Raw genomic sequence first — 19,770 nt, forward strand, 5'->3', positions numbered from 1 at the left:
TTTTCACACTTCTATACCTTTTGCCTGATGGGAGAGGGGAGTAGAGAGAGTCGTCAGGGTGCAAGTTGTCCTTGATTATGCTGCTGGCCTTGTCAAGGCAGAGTGAGGAGTACATTGAGTCAATGGAAGGGAGGTTGGTTTGTGTGATGGTCTGGGCTGATTTCGCTGAAATTTCTTGAGGTCTTGGATGGAGCCGTTCCCAAACCAAGCTGTCATGCATCCTGTTAAAATGCTTTCTATTGTGCATTTGTGCATGTTGGTGAGAGTTGTAGGGGACATGCCACACTTCCTAAACTTTCTAAGGATGTAGAGGCATTGGTGTGCTTTCTTGGTTGGTACTTCAATATGGGTGGTGCAGGAGAAGTTGGTGGTGATATTCACCCCATAGGAATTTGAAGTTTTCAACCATCTCTACTTTGGCGCCATCAATGCAAACTGGTGTGTGTGTGCCGCTTGTGCCCAATGTATAGGTATGTTAAAATACTTACCTTCAGCAGCGCTGCAATTCTGCCACTGGCTGTGTGCGCGATTTGGCACATTTGAGGGGGGGGGGGGGGTGGTGGGGGCGGGGTTAAAACGCGGTTTTCTCCGACCTGGTCCTGGATATATTTTGTTGGACTGCAAGCTTTTGTCGAAGAATTGTTCCGACGGCCGTTCTGTGTATTTATTTTTTAATTTGCCCGACAAGTTCAGCGCTGGAGTAGTTTTAAAATCAGCTTCTAAAGCCGTCAACGCCGCCTACGGGGACGGATTTTACGTAGGGGAAAGGTAAAAGATAGTCGTTTATTTTTATGTATAAAAGTGTTTCTTAAGATGCCATTAATTCACATTTTAAGTTGCGAAACGGTGATTTTTTCCCCATACGAACCGGCAGTATTTTTCCTGCCGATATGGGGTTTCAAATCACCGCAGCCGCAACGTTCCAATTGATCGCGTTCCAGAAAAAAACACTCGCAAGATTATTTAAATGGCCATTAATTTGCAGGTATTAAACACTAAATTCCTTCCATTTGGCCTATAAATTCATGACAATGAGATTTAAAAATTATGTTATATTGTGAATTCTTGTGTGACTGTCATTTGGACACTAAGATTATTTAAAAATGTTAATCTATTTTTAAGAAATTGATAGATGTCATGTCATGTCATGTCATGTCGTCATTTATTACATGTCATTTGAACCTCAGTGAGGCTCAAACGAAACTCCGTTTCCACAGCCATACCAACAAAGACAATTTCCTACAGACACACAATTCAATTTACAGAAACATCCATCACAGTTAACCTCCTCCTCACTGTGATGGAAGGCAAAACACTGTGATGTTTAGATCTAGTAATTGAATTTTGTAATTAGCTACAATTAGGTAACTAACTAATTATGTGCTTTAATTTCAAGTTATCTAAGTAAGATTGGTTCATATTTGTTTCAGAATGCTTCAATGTTTAATATCTGAACATTTCTTTCAGTTCCCTTAATTTTTAAGAAAGTTATGGGCTTTTGACTGTCTTCGATCACAGCTTTTGTATTCAGTCAATGGAAAAGCAATAGGGAACAAGATGCTAATTTCCGAATATGAAAATGGCCATAACTTATTTAATACTGAAGATATGAAAGTGAATTTGGTGTCAAATTAAACTTCTTTTTATGCCTTATCTGATGGGATAAATTACAGACTTGATTTTTAAAATCTCGACATTTTGTGACATTGCAACAATACACACAGGGATCAGGTGTGGACAGTAAACCCACAGGACACCCCAGTCAGCCCAGGGTCAATGCTGAATAAAGGACATCTCCACCACAACCAGACCTTTCCACTGTGTAGCACCCTGGAGTTAAACACCTGAAGCTGCTTGAAAAGTCACACGGGTTTAGTAGTCACATGTATCTGCGTAGAGAAACGTACTGGATAATGAAAGGCTTGGACAAAGTGGATGTGGAGAGGATGCTTCCACTCATGGCTGATTCTAGGACCAGAGGTCATAGCCTCAGAATTAAAGGATATTCCTTTAGGAAGGAGGTGAGGTGGAATTACTTCAGTCAGAGGGCGGTGAATCTGTGGAATTCACTGCCACAGACGGCTGTGGAGGCCATCAATGGATATTTTTAAAGCAGAGATCGATTCTTGATTAGTATGGGTGGCAGGGCTTATTGCGTGAAGGCAGGAGAATGGGATGAAAAGGGCAAGATAGATCAGGCATGATTGAATGGGGGAGTAGACTTGGTGGGCCGAATAGCCTCATTCTGTTCCTATCACTAATGAACATGTACCACCAAAGGAACAAGGACATTCTTACTTGCCACCGCATTGGTGTTTATCATCTATACCAATGACATATCATGTTTTATGTGATACATGTAAGGTGTTGCTTTATGGAAAGTCTAACTAGGGCAGGACCTACACAGTGACTGGTTGATGCTTTGGGAGCATTGTAGAGCAGAGGGATCTGGAAGTGCAGATACATAGTTCCTTGAAATTGGTGATACGGGTAGAGAGGATGGGGTCAAGAAGGCTTGCAGCACATTGGCCTTCATCAGTCAGAGTATGAAGTATGGAAGTCGGGAGGTTATGTTACAGTTGTGTAAGACTTGGTGTATTGTGTTCACTTTTGTTCACCCTGGTATAGGAAATATATTGTTAAGCTGGAATGGGTGCAAAGAATATTGATGACGATGTTGCCAGGACTCGAGGGCAGAAAAACATAGAAACATAGAATATAGGGGCAGGAGGAGGCCATTCGGCCCTTTGAGCTGCACCGCCATTCATTGTGATCATCGCTGATCGTCCCCAATCAATAACCCGTGCCTGCCTTCTCCCATATCCCTTGACTCCACTAGCCCCTAGACCTATATCTAACTATCTCTTAAATCCATCCAGTGACTTGGCCTCCACTGCCCTCTGTGGCAGGGAATTCCACAAATTCACAACTCTCTGGGTGAAAACGTTTGTTCTCACCTCAGTCTTAAATGGCCTCCACTTTATTCTAAGACTGTGACCCCTGGTTCTGGACTCGCCCAATATTGGGAAAATGTTTCTTGCATCTAGCTTGTCCAGACCTTTTGTAATTTTATGTTTCTGTAAGATCCCCCTCATCCTTCTAAACTCCAGTGAATACAAGCCTTGTCTTTTCAATCTTTCCTCATATGTCAGTCCTGCCATCCCAGGGATCAATCTCGTGAACCTACGCTGCACTGCCTCAATCACAAGGATGTCATTTAGCAAATTAGGAGACCAAAACTGTACACAATACTCCAGATGTGGTCTTACCAGAGCCCTATACAACTGTCGAAGAACCTCTTTACTCCTATACTGTAATCCTCTTGTTATGAAGGCCAACATTCCATTAGCTTTCTTCACTGCCTGCTGCACCTGCATGACAACTTTCAGTGACCGGTGTACAAGGACACCCAGGTCTCGCTGTACCTCCCCCTTACCTAACCTAACCCCATTGAGATAATAATCTGCCCCCTTGAGTTTTTGCCGCCAAAGTGGATAACCCCACATTTATCTATATTATTCTGCATCTGCCACCCATCTGCCCACTCACTCAACCTGTCCAGGTCACTCTGCAACCTCCTAACATCCTCTCCACAGTTCACACTGCCACCCTGCTTTGTGTCATCCGCAAACATGCTGGTGTTGCTCCTAATTCCCTCTTCCAAATCATTAATATATATGGAAAACAGTTGCGACCTCAACATTGAGCCTTGCGGCATTCCACTCGCCACTGCCTGCCATTCTGAAAAGGACCCGTTCACTCCTACTCATTACTTCCGGTCTGCCAACCAATTTTCTATCCACATCAACACCCTACGCCCAATACCATGTGCTCTAATTTTAGTCACCAGTCTCCCATGCGGGACCTTATCAAAGCATTTCTGAAAGTCTAGATACACTACATCCACTGGCACCCCTTCATCCATTTTACTTGTCACATCCTCAAACAAATCCAGAAGATTAGTCAAGCATGAATTTCCGTTCATAAATCCATGGTGACTTGGACTAATCCTTTTACTGCTATCCACATGCCCCATTATTTCCTCTTTAATTATTCTCCAGCATCTTTCCCACCACCGAAGTCAGGCTAATTGGTCTGTACTTCCCTGTTTTCTCTCTCGTTCCTTTCATGAAAAGTGGGATAAGATTAGCTATCCTCCAATCCACAGGAACTGATCCTGAATCTATAGAACATTGGGCCTGAGTTAAAGGGAGAGGTTTAGCGGGTTAGGACTTTATTCCTTGGAGCACCGGAGGATGAGGGGTGATATTATGGAGGTGCATACAATCATGGGGGGAGTAGGCTAAATACATAGTCTTTTACCCAGACTATGGGAATTGAGAACCAGTGGAAAGTGGACATAGGTTTAAAGTGAGTGGGGAAAGATTTAATAGGAATGTGAGGGTTAGAAGGATATAGGCCAAGCACAGGCAGGTGGCATTCATGTAGGCCGACATGTTGATCAGCATGGGCATGTTGGGCCGAAGGGCCTGTTTCAACACTGTTTGATTCATGATTCTCTCCTCTCACCGTGAGCATAGGCCCTCTTGCTTTAGGACAATGCGTTAAGGGCCTGTCTCACTTAGGCGTCATTTGCGCATCACACAGGTGGCATGCGAGGATTTTGAGAATTCCAAAATCCTGGGGCGCCGCGCGCAACTGTGCGTCATTGCCTACGACACCACGTCTCAGCACGTGCCATGCGCGCGTAACGCCTCGTGCATCATGACGCGTAAATGGTGTCGCGTAAATGACACCCAAATAACGCCCAAGTGGGACAGGCCCTTTAAAGTGCTGGAGTATCTCAGTGGGTCAGGCAGAGTCTCTGGATATGTATCGGTGATGTTTCGGGCCTGCACCCTTCCTCAGACTAATTGTAATACGGGAGAGAAAGCTGGAAGGGAAGTTGGTGGGACAAAGCCTGGTAAGTGATAGGTGGATATAGGTGACTGGGAGACGATTGATGGCAGATGGGTGGACACAGGCCAGAGATGGGAGGAAGATAAAAAGCACAAAATGTGAAGCAGAGGAAGAGATATATGTGCAAGGAAATAGAGGGAGTGGGGCAAGGAGGGCAGTGGGATGTTGCAGCTTAGTTACCAAAAATTGGTGAATGAAGCATGTTGGGCTGTAAGCTATCTAAGTGGAACATGAGGTGCTGTTCCTTCGGTTTGTGTGTGGTCTCACTATGGCAATGCAGGAGGCACAGGGCAGAAGGTCAGCGTGAGAATGGAAAGAGGGCCATTTCACTGAAGTGACCCAGTTTCACTGAACACTTGCTCCAGGACCACCCAGATCTGCTGGATCTCCCAGCTGCCAGCCATTATAACTCCACTTCCCATTCGCACACTGATATCTGTGTCCCAGGCCACCTCCAGAGTCCCTGGTCCGGTCCATGGGTCAGCTCCTGGTGAAAGGCTGTTGGGAGCGAAGGGGGATGGGGAGAGCAGGGTGTGGGGGAGGGAGAGAGGGTCATCTCTCCTTGGGCACGGGGGCTGCTGGCAACATCGCAGGGAGTGGGGGCTTTGTTCTATTGCTCACTCTTCCTCTGTGTTTGCAGGACGTGTCGTTCGAGGTGCGGGCCGGGGAGGTGACGGCCCTGGTGGGACCCTCGGGAGGGGGGAAGACCACCTGCGTCAGCCTCCTGCAACGTTTCTACGAGCCTCAGTCCGGCCACATCCTGCTGGACGGGCGGCCCATCAGGGAGTACGAGCACAAGTACTACCACAGCAAGGTCAGGGGGCACAGGGGGTCAGGACACATGGGGGTTACACTGGGACAGTGAGTGGTCACGGGGGGGGGGAGTGTCAAAGGGCAGTGAAGGGGTGGTCAGTGGTCAATGAGGGGTGGGTCAGGACATGAGTGGGGGTGAATGAACAGTGTATTGTACCTATGTGTGATTTTATTTTTAATTGTTTTTAATTTAACCTTTATTTAACCAGGAGAAGACTCATTAAGATTAAACATCTCTTTTACAAGAGAGTCCTGGCCAAGACAGGCAGCAGCACAGTTCCACAGTTACAGACAATAATTTAAAAACAACAGAGAACATATAAATAGAGTCACAGTCAGAACATCATCAAACAAAGCATGTACAGACTGAAGAGCCCACTTCAACATCATTAAGAAGGGATTTAAATCTGTTTATAGAAACCAGCTCCTTAAGTTTTAGTTCATTCTGCAGCTGGTTCCATGCGAAGGGAGCAGCATAACTAAATGCACTTTTCCCTAGTTCAGTACGGACTTTAGGTACAGTTAGTAAGAACAAGTCCTCAGAGCGGAGCTGATAAGTTCCTGTGCTTTTTCGAATTACATACTTCTGCAGGTATGAAGGAAGAACACCGAGGTTAGTCTTATAAATAAGGATATGCCAATGATGGAGTCTGCGGGTGGACAGGGCAAACCATCCAACTTGAGCATACAAAGTGCAGTGGTGCGTGAGGGTTTTAAAATTTGTAACAAATCTCAGTGCTCCGTGGTAGACCGTGTCCAAAGACTGTACGCATTTTGAAGATGCATTCATATATAAAATACATGTACACACTGCCATCTTGTGACGTGCATACATTCAGTGCCCCTGTGTGACACATGTGCGCACTCAGAGCCAACATGTGACGTGTTAACAGTGTATCCCCATATGATACGTGTACACACAGTGCCCCCCCCGCGTGATATATGTACACAGTGTTCCCCCGTGTGATACATGTACACAGTGACCCTGTGTGGCAAGTGTCCACACTCAGTGCCACCCTATGTGTGACACATGTAGTGTGCCCGTGTGACATGTGCAAACTCAGTGCCATCCTCCATGTGACATGTGTGAACAGTGTGCCCCCATACGACACGTCTACACTCGATGCCACGCCGTGTGTGACACGTGTATAATGTGCGCCCATGTGACACATGTATACTCAGTGCCACCCCCAGTGTGACACATATACAAGGCGTGCCCCTGTGTGACATGTGTACACACTGTGCCCCCATGTGACACGTGTACTCTCAGTGCCACTCCTAGGGTGACACATATACAAGGCGTTCCTCCGTGTGACATGTGTACACACTGTGCCCCAGGTGCCATGTGTACACTCAGTGCCACCCCATGTGCCACGTTTACACTTAGTGCCAACACATGTGCCATGCGTACAAACTGTGCCCCCATGTGATAGGTGTACACTCAGTGCCCCCATGCTACACATGTACACTCAGTGCCCCCATGCTACACGTGTACACACTGTGCCCCCATGCTACACATGTACACTCAGTGCCCCCATGCAACACGTGTACACACTGTGCCCCCATGCTACACGTGTACACTCAGTGCCCCCATGCTACACGTGTACACACTGTGCCCCATGCTACACGTGTATACTCAGTGCCCCCATGCTACACGTGTACACACTGTGCCCCCATGCTACACGTGTACACTCAGTGCCCCCATGCTACACGTGTACACACTGTGCCCCATGCTACACGTGTACCCTCAGTGCCCCCATGCTACACGTGTACACTCAGTGCCACCCCCGTACGCCACGTGTACACTGTGCCCATGTGGTGCCAGCTCCCTGAGGCAGCTGCTGTCTCTTCTCCACAGGTGGCGCTCGTGGGTCAGGAGCCGACACTCTTTGCCCTTTCGGTGCGGGACAACATCCGCTACGGGCTGGATCACTGCCCGCAGGCAGACGTGGCAGCTGCTGCCCAGAGTGCCAGCGCACGGGACTTCATCGAGAGGATGGACCAGGGCTTCGACACAGGTACAGTCGCAGCGCTCCGGGGAGAGGGGGCAGGGAGCCCTCCTGACCATGGCACCCTGGCACTGCCCAGTGCCGGCTACAAGGGATCGGCACACTGGGGCACCACAGTGGCAGGTGGAGTCAGTAATCTAGATCACCAGGGTCTGATCACTATACTAGTGTGGGAGTCACTATAGGCTTAGTGTGCGATCGCTGTAGTGATAGTATGCAGTTCACCAACATCTGATCACTCTACTAGTGTGGGAATCACCAGCGTCTGATCACTACAGTCCCAGTGTGCAGTTCACCAGCGTCTGATCACTATACTCGTGTAGGGATCACCAAGGTCTGATCACTACAGTCCTAGTGTGCCGTTCACCAGGGTGTGATCACTATACTAGTGTGGGAATCACCAGCGTCTGATCACTACAGTCCCAGTGTGCAGTTCACCAGGGTGTGATCACTATAGTGCCAGTGTGGGCATCACTAGGGTGTGATCACTATAGTGCCAGTGTGGGCATTACCGGGGTGTGATCACTATAGTGTCAGTGTGGGCATCACTAGGGTGTGATCACTAAAGTGCCAGTGTGGGCATTACCGGGGTGTGATCACTATAGTGCCAGTGTGGGCATTACCGGGGTGTGATCACTACAGTGCCAGTGTGGGCATCACTACGGTGTGATCACTATAGTGCCAGTGTGGGCATCACTACAGTGTGATCACTATAGTGCCAGTGTGGGCATCACCAGGGTGTGATCACTAAAGTGCCAGTGTGCAGTTCACCAGGGTGTGATCACTATAGTGCCAGTGTGGGCATCACTAGGGTGTGATCACTATAGTGCCAGTGTGGGCATTACTAGGGTCCTGTGCTCTAGGGATGGTGCCGTCTCTGCTGTGACACAGCAGTTGCATGGTTTGCGCGTCGTGTGACCTCAGGTCTGTGGCACGCACACCGTCCACGGGAACGCGCTCCTTTTTTTGTCCTTCTTAACAAGGACTTAATTCAGTATTTGCAATTTACAGTGTAGCAGAAGTTACGAAGACTTTCAGTAGTCGCTTTACATCAGGCAATCATTATAATGCAATAGTGCCATCTTTATCTACAATACACTCAACCCCCCGCGGTGACCAGCGTTCATGGATATTTGTACAGGGGCTGCAACCTCTCACACTCCATATACACGTGGAATACGGTATCTTCCTCACCACAGAAGTTACAGGCGGCTGGCAAGTCCCGCACTAAGTCAAATATTTATTTCACACCACAGCCCTGTGCAACACTCTCCCCCCCAGGTCCCCGATGTAAAGGGGTAGGACACTCATATCCCTTATATATAGACCTCCACTGGGGACCGCGCTCTGTGCGTGTGACCGCTCTCTGTCCATGAGGACACTTGCTGTGTTGTTAGTAACGGCGTCTCTCCGTTGAGCAGATGTGGGCGAGGCCGGCGGGCAGATCTCAGCGGGACAGAAGCAGCGGATCGCCATCGCCCGTGCCCTGGTCCGGCAGCCGCGGATTCTGGTCCTGGACGAGGCCACCAGCTCCTTGGACACACACACCGAGCTATCGGTGAGCAGTTGCCGCCTGCCCACAGCGCGCTGTGCCGTTACCGTGTGCACGTCAATGTGGGCTGAGCTCTGGGGAACGAACGCTCACTATCAGCTCAGTCACCCTGTTGTCTCATCTACTTGCCCCACTCACCCTCACCAACATCTACACATCCCCCCACCCACCCGCGCAGCCTCACCACTACCCAACCCCAGACATCGTCCCCAACCCTTCTCCCGCCCCCACCCGCTCACCTCCCCCCCCCCCCCATTCACCTGCTGCCCACCCACCATTACCCAACCACGGACCGGCCACCAATGAATGGCAGAGTAGACTTGATGGGCAGAACGGCCTAATTCTGCTCCGTCATTATTAAGATCGTTTTGAATAGGCAGAATGCTGGACTTTACAGGAAGATATTAATTAGAGCGAGGCTAACAACGTAACTAGGTGGAAGCTGGGAAGGTGCATTTTTCATTTTTATGTTTATTATACAAATACTTTTAATTAAAATAGAATAATAAACATACAGATTATTAACACAATCAAAAGTAGTTGTTATTCAGTAAATTCACATCTAACATGGAAGAGTCGTTTAAAGACCAGTTGATCAAACTGTTCACCTCCCTCACCCCCTCCTCCTCTATCATCCCCCCCCCCCCCCCCCCCCACGCTCTTTCCCCCACCGACCCCAATCCCGCCTCCCAGTGCGACAGTGTCTACCAGCGGCCGGGGCGATGTGGGCCAGCGCCGGACGGGTGTGGGATTTGCACGGGCGGGTGGGGTTGGGGTGGCCGCGGGTACGGGGCAGGCAGGCTCTGACTAAACTCCGCTTCCCCGCAGATCCAGCGGGCCCTGGCCCGTGAGCCGGTGGCCGCAGCTTTGGTGATCGCCCATCGGCTGAAGACAGTGCAGCGGGCGGACAGGATCGTGGTGTTGGAGGGCGGCCGTGTGGTGGAACGGGGCACTCACTCTCAGCTGATGGAGCTCGGCGGCTGCTACTCCCGCATGGTGCTGCGGCAGTTTACTAACGGAGAGCAGGGAGCGGCCGTGGGAGAGTAGGGGTAGGGACACGGGGAGAGAGAGTGAGGGTGGGGAGAAGGGGGGCAATGAGGGAGGAAGTGAATGAGTGGGGCGGGGAAACAAGGAGGGAGAGGGTGGGGAGTTGGAGTGGAAGGGAGAGAGTGAAGAGAGAGATGAGGGACATAGACATATACATAGAAAATAGGTGCAGGAGTAGGCCATTCGGCCCTTCGAGCCTGCACCACCATTCAATATGATCATGGCTGATCATCCAACTCAGTATCCTGTACTTGCCTTCTCTCCATACCCCCTGATCCCTTTTGCCACAAGGGCCACATCTAACTCCCTCTTAAATATAGCCAATGAACTGGCCTCAACTACATTCTGTGACAGATAATTCCAGAGATTCACCACTCTCTGTGTAAAAAATGGTTTTCTCATCTCAGTCCTAAAAGATTTCCCCCTGATCCTTAAACTGTGACCCCTTGTTCTGGACTTCCCCAACATCGGGAACAATCTTCCTGCGTCTAGCCTGTCCAACCCTTTAAGAATTTTGTAAGTTTCTATAAGATCCCCCCTCACTCTTCATGGAGAGTTTAAGGGAGAAGGAGAGAGATGTTGACAGTGCAGACCGAGGAGAGAGAGAGGGTAGTGAGCCAACGAGGGGAGTGAGTTAGATGAGGGAGAATGAGGGCGGGGAAGTTAGTGGTTCTTGCAGATAGTGAAGATGGCTGTGAACGATTGGAGCAGGATCCGGATCGATTGGCCAGGTGGGTTGAGGAATGGTTGATGGAATTTCATACAGAGAAGTGTGAGGTGTTGCATTTTAGGACGTCTAACATGGGCAGAACCTACAGAGTATGGTAGGCCTCTGGGTAGTGTTGTCGAGCAGAGGGATCTAGGAGTACAGGTGGGGATTGTGGGGGGGGGGGGCATGCATGGGGAGAGGATAGCGAGGGGGCAGATAGTGAGGGTGAGGAGGGGGGGGGGAAGCGAGTGAATGGACGGAAGGGAAGGTGGCAGTTGGGAAAGTGAGTGGGGTGTGGTGTGTGTGGGTGGTGAGTGTAGGGAGGGAGGGTGGTGAGTGTGGTGGTGAGTGTAGGGAGGGAGGGTGGTGTGTGTGGTGGTGAGTGTGGGGAGGGAGGGTGTGGTTGTGGTGGTGAGTGTGGGAGGGCGGGTGGGGTGTGTGGGTGGTGAGTGTGGTGTGTGGGTGGTGAGTGTGGGGAAGGGAGGGGGTGAAGGTGCGGGGTGGGAAGGGGGAGTAATTGTGTGGGATGGGTGGGGAAGCGGATGGGGACGTGCATCCGCCAGTGCAGGGTCTGGGCGCCCCATTTTCCAGCGCCCACTTCCAGGTTAATTCCACTTCAGTGCATTAAACGAGATTTTCACTTAAACTGGTATCTGGTTTGAGCTCATTTGTAGACTCACAGTGACCAGAGGGCGTCTGTCTGTAGGTCTCTCTCCCTCCCTCTGTCTCTATACCGAGTGCTGCGATCTGGACGCAGCAAGTCGAGCAGCATCTGTGGGGGAGACTCCGGGGATGGTTTGTACCGCGACACAGCACCGGGACTGGGAACGCGAAAAAAAATCACCGTGTGCTGGAGTAACACAGCGGATCAGACGGCATCTGTGGAGAAGGTGGATTGGCGACCTTTCAAGAGACTTATTGAGACTGATTGTGATTGTGATTGTGGTGGTGGGAGGGAAAGGGGGATGGTGGGGAGCTGGAAGAGGGGAAGGGCTAGACAAAGTCTGGCGAGTGATAGGTGGGTACCGGGGAGACATATTTTTTGATTAGCAAATGGTTGGATAATGTCAGATATGAAAGTGTGAGGTATGAAACATAGAAAATAGGGACAGGAGAAGGCCATTCGGCCCTTCGAGCCAGCACTGCCATTCATTGTGATCATAGCTGCTCGTCCCCAATCAATAACACGTGCCTGCCTTCTCCCCATATCCCTTGATTCCACTGGCCCCTAGAGCTCTGATGGGGGGAAATGTGAAGCCAGAGGACGGATAGAGGTGGGGTGAGGGGGGGAGGGGGGGGGGGGGGGGGGGGGGGGGGGGGGGGGGGGTAGAAAAGGGGATATATGGGTGCAAACCCAAATGGAATACAGGGAAGAGGGGCGCGGAGGGGTGAAGGGAGGGAGGTACATTAGTTACTTAAAATTGGAGAATCTAATGTTGTAAACTATCTAAGCGTATGGCCTCACTCTGATAATGGAGAAGTCCCAGAACAGAAAGGTCAGTGTGAGAATGGGAAAGGGAGGTAAGATGAGAGCTCCAGCAGACTTGGATAGTCGGAAAGAAGGGGATCAATATTCTGCAGCGTGACTTTAGAGAGCTCGGATAAATGCTGAAAAGCAGGACCTCCAGGGTTGTTATCTCCGGTTTGCTTCCAGTTCCTCGTGCTGGTGAGAGCAGGAACAGGGAGATACGGGACCTAAATGTGTGGCTCAGGAACTGTTGCACGAGGCAGGGATTTAGATTCTTAGATCACTGGGACCTGTTTTGGAGTAAGGGGGACAACTGTACAAAAGGGACGGATTGCATCTTAACAGGTGGGGGACCAGCATTCTGGCAGGCAGGTTTGCCACTGCTACACGGGTGGTTTTATACTGAATAAGGGGGATGGGGTGTCAAATGGGATAGTCGAGGATGGAGTTAAATGGAAAGGGCTTCTTAAATGTGTGAGCGTAGAGACAGAGGGGTGTAAATGAGGGTAGAAGCAGTGGGTAGCAAAGTGAAAAGTAAAAGTGGCAGGCAGACAAATCCAGGGCAAAAATCAAAAAGGGTCACTTGTCAACATAATTGTATAAGGGATAAGAGTGTTGTAAAAACAAGCCTGAAGGCTTTGTGTCTCAATGCAAGGAGCATTCGTAATAAGGTGGATGAGTTGAATGTGCAGATAGCTATTGATGACTATGATATAGTTGGGATCAGGGAGACATGGCTCCAGGGTGACCAAGGCTATGAGCTAAACATCCAGGGATATTCAATATTCAGGAGGGATAGACAGAAAGGAAAAGGAGGTGGGGTAGCGTTGCTGGTTAGAGAGGAGATTAACGCAATAGAAAGGAAGGACATTAGCTTGGAGGATGTGGAATCGATATGGGTAGAGCTGAGAAACACGAAGAGGCAGAAAACGCTAGTGGGAGTTGTGTACAGGCCACCTAACAGTAGTAGTGGAGTTGGGGATGGCATCAAACAGGAAATTAGAAATACGTGCAACAAAGTTAAAACGGTTATAATGGGTGACTTCAATCTACATATAGATTGGGTGAATCAAATTGGCAGGGGTGCTGAGGAAGAGGGTTTCTTGGAATGTATGCGGGGTAGTTTTCTAAACCAACATGTAGAGGAACCAACGAGAGAGCAGACTATTTTAGACTGGGTATTGAGTAATGAGGAAGGGTTAGTTAGCAGTCTTGTTGTGCGTGGCCCCTTTGGGCAAGAATGACCATAATATGGTTGAATTCTTCATTAGGATGGAGAGTGACATTGTTAATTCAGAAACAAGGGTTCTGAACTTAAAGAAAGGTAACTTTGAGGGTATGAGACGTGAATTGGCCAAGATAGACTGGCAATTGATTCTTAATGGGTTGACGGTGGATATGCAATGGAAGGCATTTAAAGACTGCAAGGATAAACTACAACAATTGTTCATCCCAGTTTGGCAAAATAATAAATCAGGGATGGTAGTGCTTCCGTGGATAACAAGGGAAATCAGGGGTAGTATCAAAACAAAAGATGAAGCATAAAAAATTAGCCAGAAAAAGTAGCCTACCAGAGGACTGGGAGAAATTCAGAGTCCAGCAGAGGAGGACAAAGGGCTTAATTACGAAAGGGAAAATAGATTATGAAAGACAACTGGCAGGGAACATAAAAACGGACTGCAAAAGTTTTTATAGATATGTGAAGAGAAAAAGATTAGTTAAAACAAATGTAGGTCCCTTGCAGTCAGAAACAGGTGAATTGATCATGGGGAACAAGGACATGTCAGACCAATTGAATAACTAATTTGGTTCTGTCTTCAATAAGGAAGACATAAATAAGCTGCCGGAAATAGCAGGGGACCGGGGGTCAAATGAGATAGAGGAACTGAGTGAAATCCAGTTCAGACGGGAAGTCGTGTTACGTAAATTGAATTGATTAAAAGCCGATAAATCCCCAGGGCCAGATAGGCTGCATCCCAGAGTACTTAAGGAAGTAGCCCCAGAAATAGTGGATGCATTAGTGGTAATTTTCCAAAACTCTTTACATTCTGGAGTAGTTCCTGTGGATTGGAGGGTAGCTAATGTAACCCCACTTATTAAAAAGGGAGGGAGAGAGAAAACGGGGAATTACAGACCAGTTAGTCTAACATCGGTAGTGGGGAAGCTGCTAGAGTCAGTTATTAAATATGGGATAGCAGCACATTTGGAAAGTGGTGAAATCATTGGACAAAGTCAGCATGGATTTATGAAAGGTAAATCATGTCTGACGAATCTTATAGAATTTTTCGAGGTTGTAACTAGTAGAGTGGATAAGGGAGAACCAGCGAATGTGTTATATCTGGACTTTCAGAAGGCTTTCGACAAGGTCCCACATAAGAGATTCGTATACACACTTAAAGCGCAAGGTATTGGGGGTTCAATATTGATGTGGGTAGAGAACTGGCTGGCAGACAGGAAGAAAAGAGTAGGAGTAAACGGGTCCTTTTCACAATGGCAGGCAGTGACTAGTGGGGTACCGCAAGGCTCAGTGCTGGGACCCCAGCTATTTACAATATATATTAATGATTTGGACGAGGGAATTGAATGCAACATCTCCAAGTTTGCGGATGATACGAAGCTGGGGGGGCAGTGTTAGCTGTGTGGAGGATGCTAGGTGGCTGCAAGTTGACTTGGATAGGCTGGGTGAGTGGGAAAATGCACGGCAGATGCAGTATAATGTGGATAAATGTGAGGTTATCCACTTTGGTGGCAAAAACAGGAAAGTAGACTGTTATCTGAATGGTGGCCGATTAGGAAAAGGGGAGATGCAATGAGACCTGGGTGTCATGGTACACCAGTCATTGATAATAGTCATGCAGGTGCAGCAGGCAGTGGAGAAAGCGAGTGGTATGTTAGCATTCATAGCTAAAGGATTTGAGTATAGAAGCAGGGAGGTTCTACTGCAGTTGTACAGGGTCTTGGTGAGACCACACCTGGAGAATTGCGTACAGTTTTGGTCTCCTAATCCGAGGAAAGACATTCTTGCCATAGAGGGAGTACAGAGAAGGTTTACCAGACTGATTCCTGGGATGGCAGGACTTTCATATGAAGAAAGACTGGATAGACTCGGCTTGTACTCGCTAGAATTTAGAAGATTGAGGGGGGATCTTATAGAAAACTTACAAAATTCTTAAGGGGTTGGACAGGCTAGATTTAGGAAGATGTTCCCGATGTTGGGGAAGTCCAAAACAAGGGGTCACAGTTTAAGGATAAGGGGGAAATCTTTTAGGACCAAGATGAGAAAAACTTTTGTCACACAGAGAGTGGTGAATCTCTGGAATTCTCTGCCACAGAAGGTAGTTGAGGCCAGTTCATTGGCTATATTTAAGAGGGAGTTAGATGTTGCCCTTGTGGCTAAAGGGATCATGGAGTATGGAAAGAAGGCAGGTACAGGATACTGAGTTGGATGATCAGCCATGATCATATTGAATGGCGGTGCAGGCTCGAAGGGCCGAATGGCCTACTCCTGCACCTATTTTCTATGTTTCTATGTTTCTATGATAGACCGAGCGCAAGTGTTGGAGTAAACAGTCGCCTGCCCAACACTTGGTCTTGACGACGTGAAGGAGTAAACATGGAGAAAACTTGAGGAAACTCGAGGAACAGCATCTCGTGTTCCTTTAGATACATTACAATCTGTCGGCAATTCTCAAATTTTAGGTTATAGCATAAATATAACTAGAGTGAATGGATTATGGATGGTTGGTACAAACTCGGTGGGCCGAAGGGCCTGTTTCTATGCGGTATCTCGAAAAGTAACTAAATTACAAACAACACCCCTTCTTCACCTTGCTCCCCCTTGTCACACCTGCATTCCCCTCCCCGGCACATTCCACTTGTATTCTTTCCTCGGGCTTCTCAATGCGTCCCTCCTTATCTCACACATTTTTGTCTTTACATCTCTGTCTAACCACTCACCTGCCAAAACTCCTCACCCCCACCTTTACCGCCAGAATTTACCCATTCCTCAGCTCTCTTCCAGTCCCCCCTCCCCCCTCCAACGCCCCCAGTACAACCCCCAGTCCTGACTATAGGTGCTGTCTGTACGGGGGTTATACGTTCTCCCCGTGATATATCCAGGTTTTCTCCCGGATATCGGTTTCCACCCACACTCCAAAGATGTGCGGGTTTGTTTGTTAATCGGTTTGGTAAAATTGTAAATTGTCCTTCGTGTGATCGCTGGTCGGTGCGATACTCTAGTCCAAACTTAGTCTCGATGGTTCACCGTGGTTACAATTCTCACCGCATGGTATGTGACTGTCAATTAATCTGGCCTTGTAACGCCAGGGGAGTTCCCTGGTCAACCCGGTCCCCGGTGTGGGTCCAGGCAGCGTAGGCTCAGACCGGTAGAGTGTCCAATAAACGGGGTCCAGGCGCTCTGGAGTTCGGCCGGAGTTGGATCCGTTCTGTACAGGTCCGGCCGGGGAAGGGTGGTGCAGCGTAACCTCCCAACGATCAGTCTGGGCTCCGGTCCTGTCCCGGGTTAGAGCCGGGACACTGAACGCGTCCGGGCAGCCAGTTTCGGCTGGCCCGCGATGCTCCGCCGCTGACAGCTCCGATTGTTGGCGCCTTAAAGCCACTTAATCGTGATTATAATCTCCCGGGAGGCCAAGGCAAGGTTGGGAGGTCAGGGCAAGTTGTGTGGCTGACAGGTCAACGGCCCTGCAGCAACGGGACCGTTCAGAAGATACCCCGGTGCCCGGTGTTGGGTCCGGCGGGCTGAGGGTCCGACCGGTGTGGGATCCGGCCGTGTGAGAGTCCGAGCGGAATACGTTCCCGATGGTCAATAGGGGCTTCGACCCGTCCTGATGCCCAGTCTTGGATCAGACCCTGTCGCGACAGTCAGTATGGGGTGGGTCGGTCTGTCTCGACGTTATGTCTGGACTTTTACCCCGCCAGGTCCCGGGCGGGTCACCGTGTGGGTGGCTGACCGTGCATCCGGTCCGGTAGCGCCCGCAACGATCCCGGGATAAACCCGCGTCCGGAGCATTGGAGCCACAGGGTCACACATTATGGCAGCGTCCGCGCCACCACCCGGCCTGCGAGAACGTGTAACCGGTACATACGTCCTCGTGGTTACTCTGGGCTCCGATCCAGTCCCGAGATACAGACAGGGTCCTCAACGCCGTCCCGACAGCTAGCGTGAGATCCAACCCGTCCCTTCGGCCAGTCTGGGCTCGGGCCGCGACCTCCGCCGCTGAGAGCACTGGTTTACTACGCGATTCCCCGGCGCTTGCGATGCCATTTTATGGTCGTCCCAATTTCCCGCCCGGGATAATCCAGCAGCGGGTGCTTTCCCGGGATCATCTGGTGCTGGGCGCATGGCCGGGATATCGGGCACCTGCAAAGCGGTGCGGACATTGGCCGTGATGCTGACGGAGCGGCGTAGCGTCCCGCCGGTCAGTCTGATCTGAAACCCCGTCCCGCCGGTCGGTCTGATCTGAAACCCTGTCCCGCCGGTCAGTCTGGCCGACCCGGCCGCTGAAGGCTCCGGAATCTTTGGCACAACTTGCCACAACGACCAACCTGCCGGGACTGTCCCCGGGATAAACCGCCATGGGGAGTTTTCCCGGAATAGCCGGTGCTGGGAGTAGGCTCCACCCACCATATCCTTCTAAACCCCACATAGCCATGTACGTGTCCAACTGTTAAATGTTGGGATAGTCCCAGCCTCAACTACCTCCTGTGGCAGCTTGTTCCATACACCCATCACCCATTGTGTGAAAACGGTACTCCTCGTGTTCTTATTAACCCCCCCCCCCCCCCCCCCCGGACAAGAGCCTCGATGTGTCTACCCGATCTATTCCTCACGATCAATTCCATGGACTTGACAATTTCCCGGTGGGTCACCGTGAGGTTGTGTGATTGACAATTCCTCCGCTCCTGCAGTTCCCGGCCGGAAGATTCCCAGGATAAACCTGCGCTGTGTCTGCTCCCGGCGTCAACCGGCGCCGTTTGTGCTCTGGGATAAACCGACTGAATGCAGGTGGGATTCAGTGCCAGTGAACTGAATTCACGTGGGTCCAGTGACAGTCCAGACAGAGGTGGGCTCCAGTGCCAGTGGTGCGGACTGGCTCGAGTGCCAGTGTACTGGACAGACGTATGCCCAGTGCCGGTGGGCTGTGCTAAAGAACTACATAGAACAGTACAGCATAGGGTCAGGATCTTTGGTCCACAATGACTCTGCTGAACAAGTTAAACTAATCTCTGCGGGTACATGATCTTTCTACCTCCATTCCTTGCATATATATGATGGCAAACCACTAGCAATATTCATGGCGGTGACGGTGGCGCAGTGGTAGAGTTGCTGCCTCACAGCGCCGGAGACCCTGGATCAATCCCGACCACGTGTGCTGTCTGTACGGAGTTTGTACTTTCTCCCCGTGACCGCGTGGGTATTCTACAAAGTCTAGACCACACACACTACACTACACTATTACTGTATTTATACTAGACCACACTACACTGTACTACACTATTACTGTATTTATACTAGACCACACTACACTGTACTACACTATAACTGTATTTATACTAGACCACATTACACTATAACTGTATTTATACTAGACCACACTACACTGTACTACACTATAACTGTATTTATACTAGGCCACACTACACTGTACTACACTATAGCTGTATTTATACTAGACCACACTACACAATAACTGTATTTATACTAGACCACACTAGACCACACACACTGTACTACACTATAAATGTATTTATACTAGACCACACTACACTGTACTACACTGTAACTGTATTTATACTAGACCACACTACACAATAACTGTATTTATACTAGACCACACACACTGTACTACACTATAACTGTATTTATACTAGACCACACTACACTACGCTATAACTGTATTTATACTAGACCACACTACACTGTACTACACTATAACTGTATTTATACTAGACCACACTACACTACACTACACTATAACTGTATTTATACTAGACCACACTACACTGTACTACACTATAACTATATTTATACTAGACCACACTGCACTGTACTACACTATTACTGTATTTATACTAGACCACACTACACTACACTACACTATTACTGTATTTATACTAGACCACACTACACTACACTATAACTGTATTTATACTAGACCACACTACACTATACTACACGGCGGCCATCTTGGTGAGGGCAGGTGACGGCGGCCATCTTGGTGAGGGCAGGTGA

The 19,770-nt window shown here is 49.2% G+C and overlaps 1 protein-coding gene across 1 annotated transcript in view; it reads left to right on the forward strand.

The window, feature by feature from the left end:
* Positions 1-10,341, forward strand: part of LOC116969528 (antigen peptide transporter 2-like) — a 33,386-nt gene extending 23,045 nt beyond the window's left edge. Inside the window, exons 8-11 of the mRNA XM_033016383.1 lie at positions 5,561-5,734; positions 7,592-7,751; positions 9,164-9,300; positions 10,123-10,341. Coding sequence (XP_032872274.1) covers positions 5,561-5,734; positions 7,592-7,751; positions 9,164-9,300; positions 10,123-10,341 — 690 coding nt within the window. The remainder of the gene's footprint in view (positions 1-5,560; positions 5,735-7,591; positions 7,752-9,163; positions 9,301-10,122) is intronic.
* The last annotated feature ends 9,429 nt before the right edge of the window (positions 10,342-19,770 follow it).

Source organism: Amblyraja radiata, unplaced genomic scaffold (genome assembly GCF_010909765.2).
Source record: "Amblyraja radiata isolate CabotCenter1 unplaced genomic scaffold, sAmbRad1.1.pri S69, whole genome shotgun sequence".
Classification (NCBI taxonomy): Eukaryota; Metazoa; Chordata; class Chondrichthyes; order Rajiformes; family Rajidae; genus Amblyraja; species Amblyraja radiata.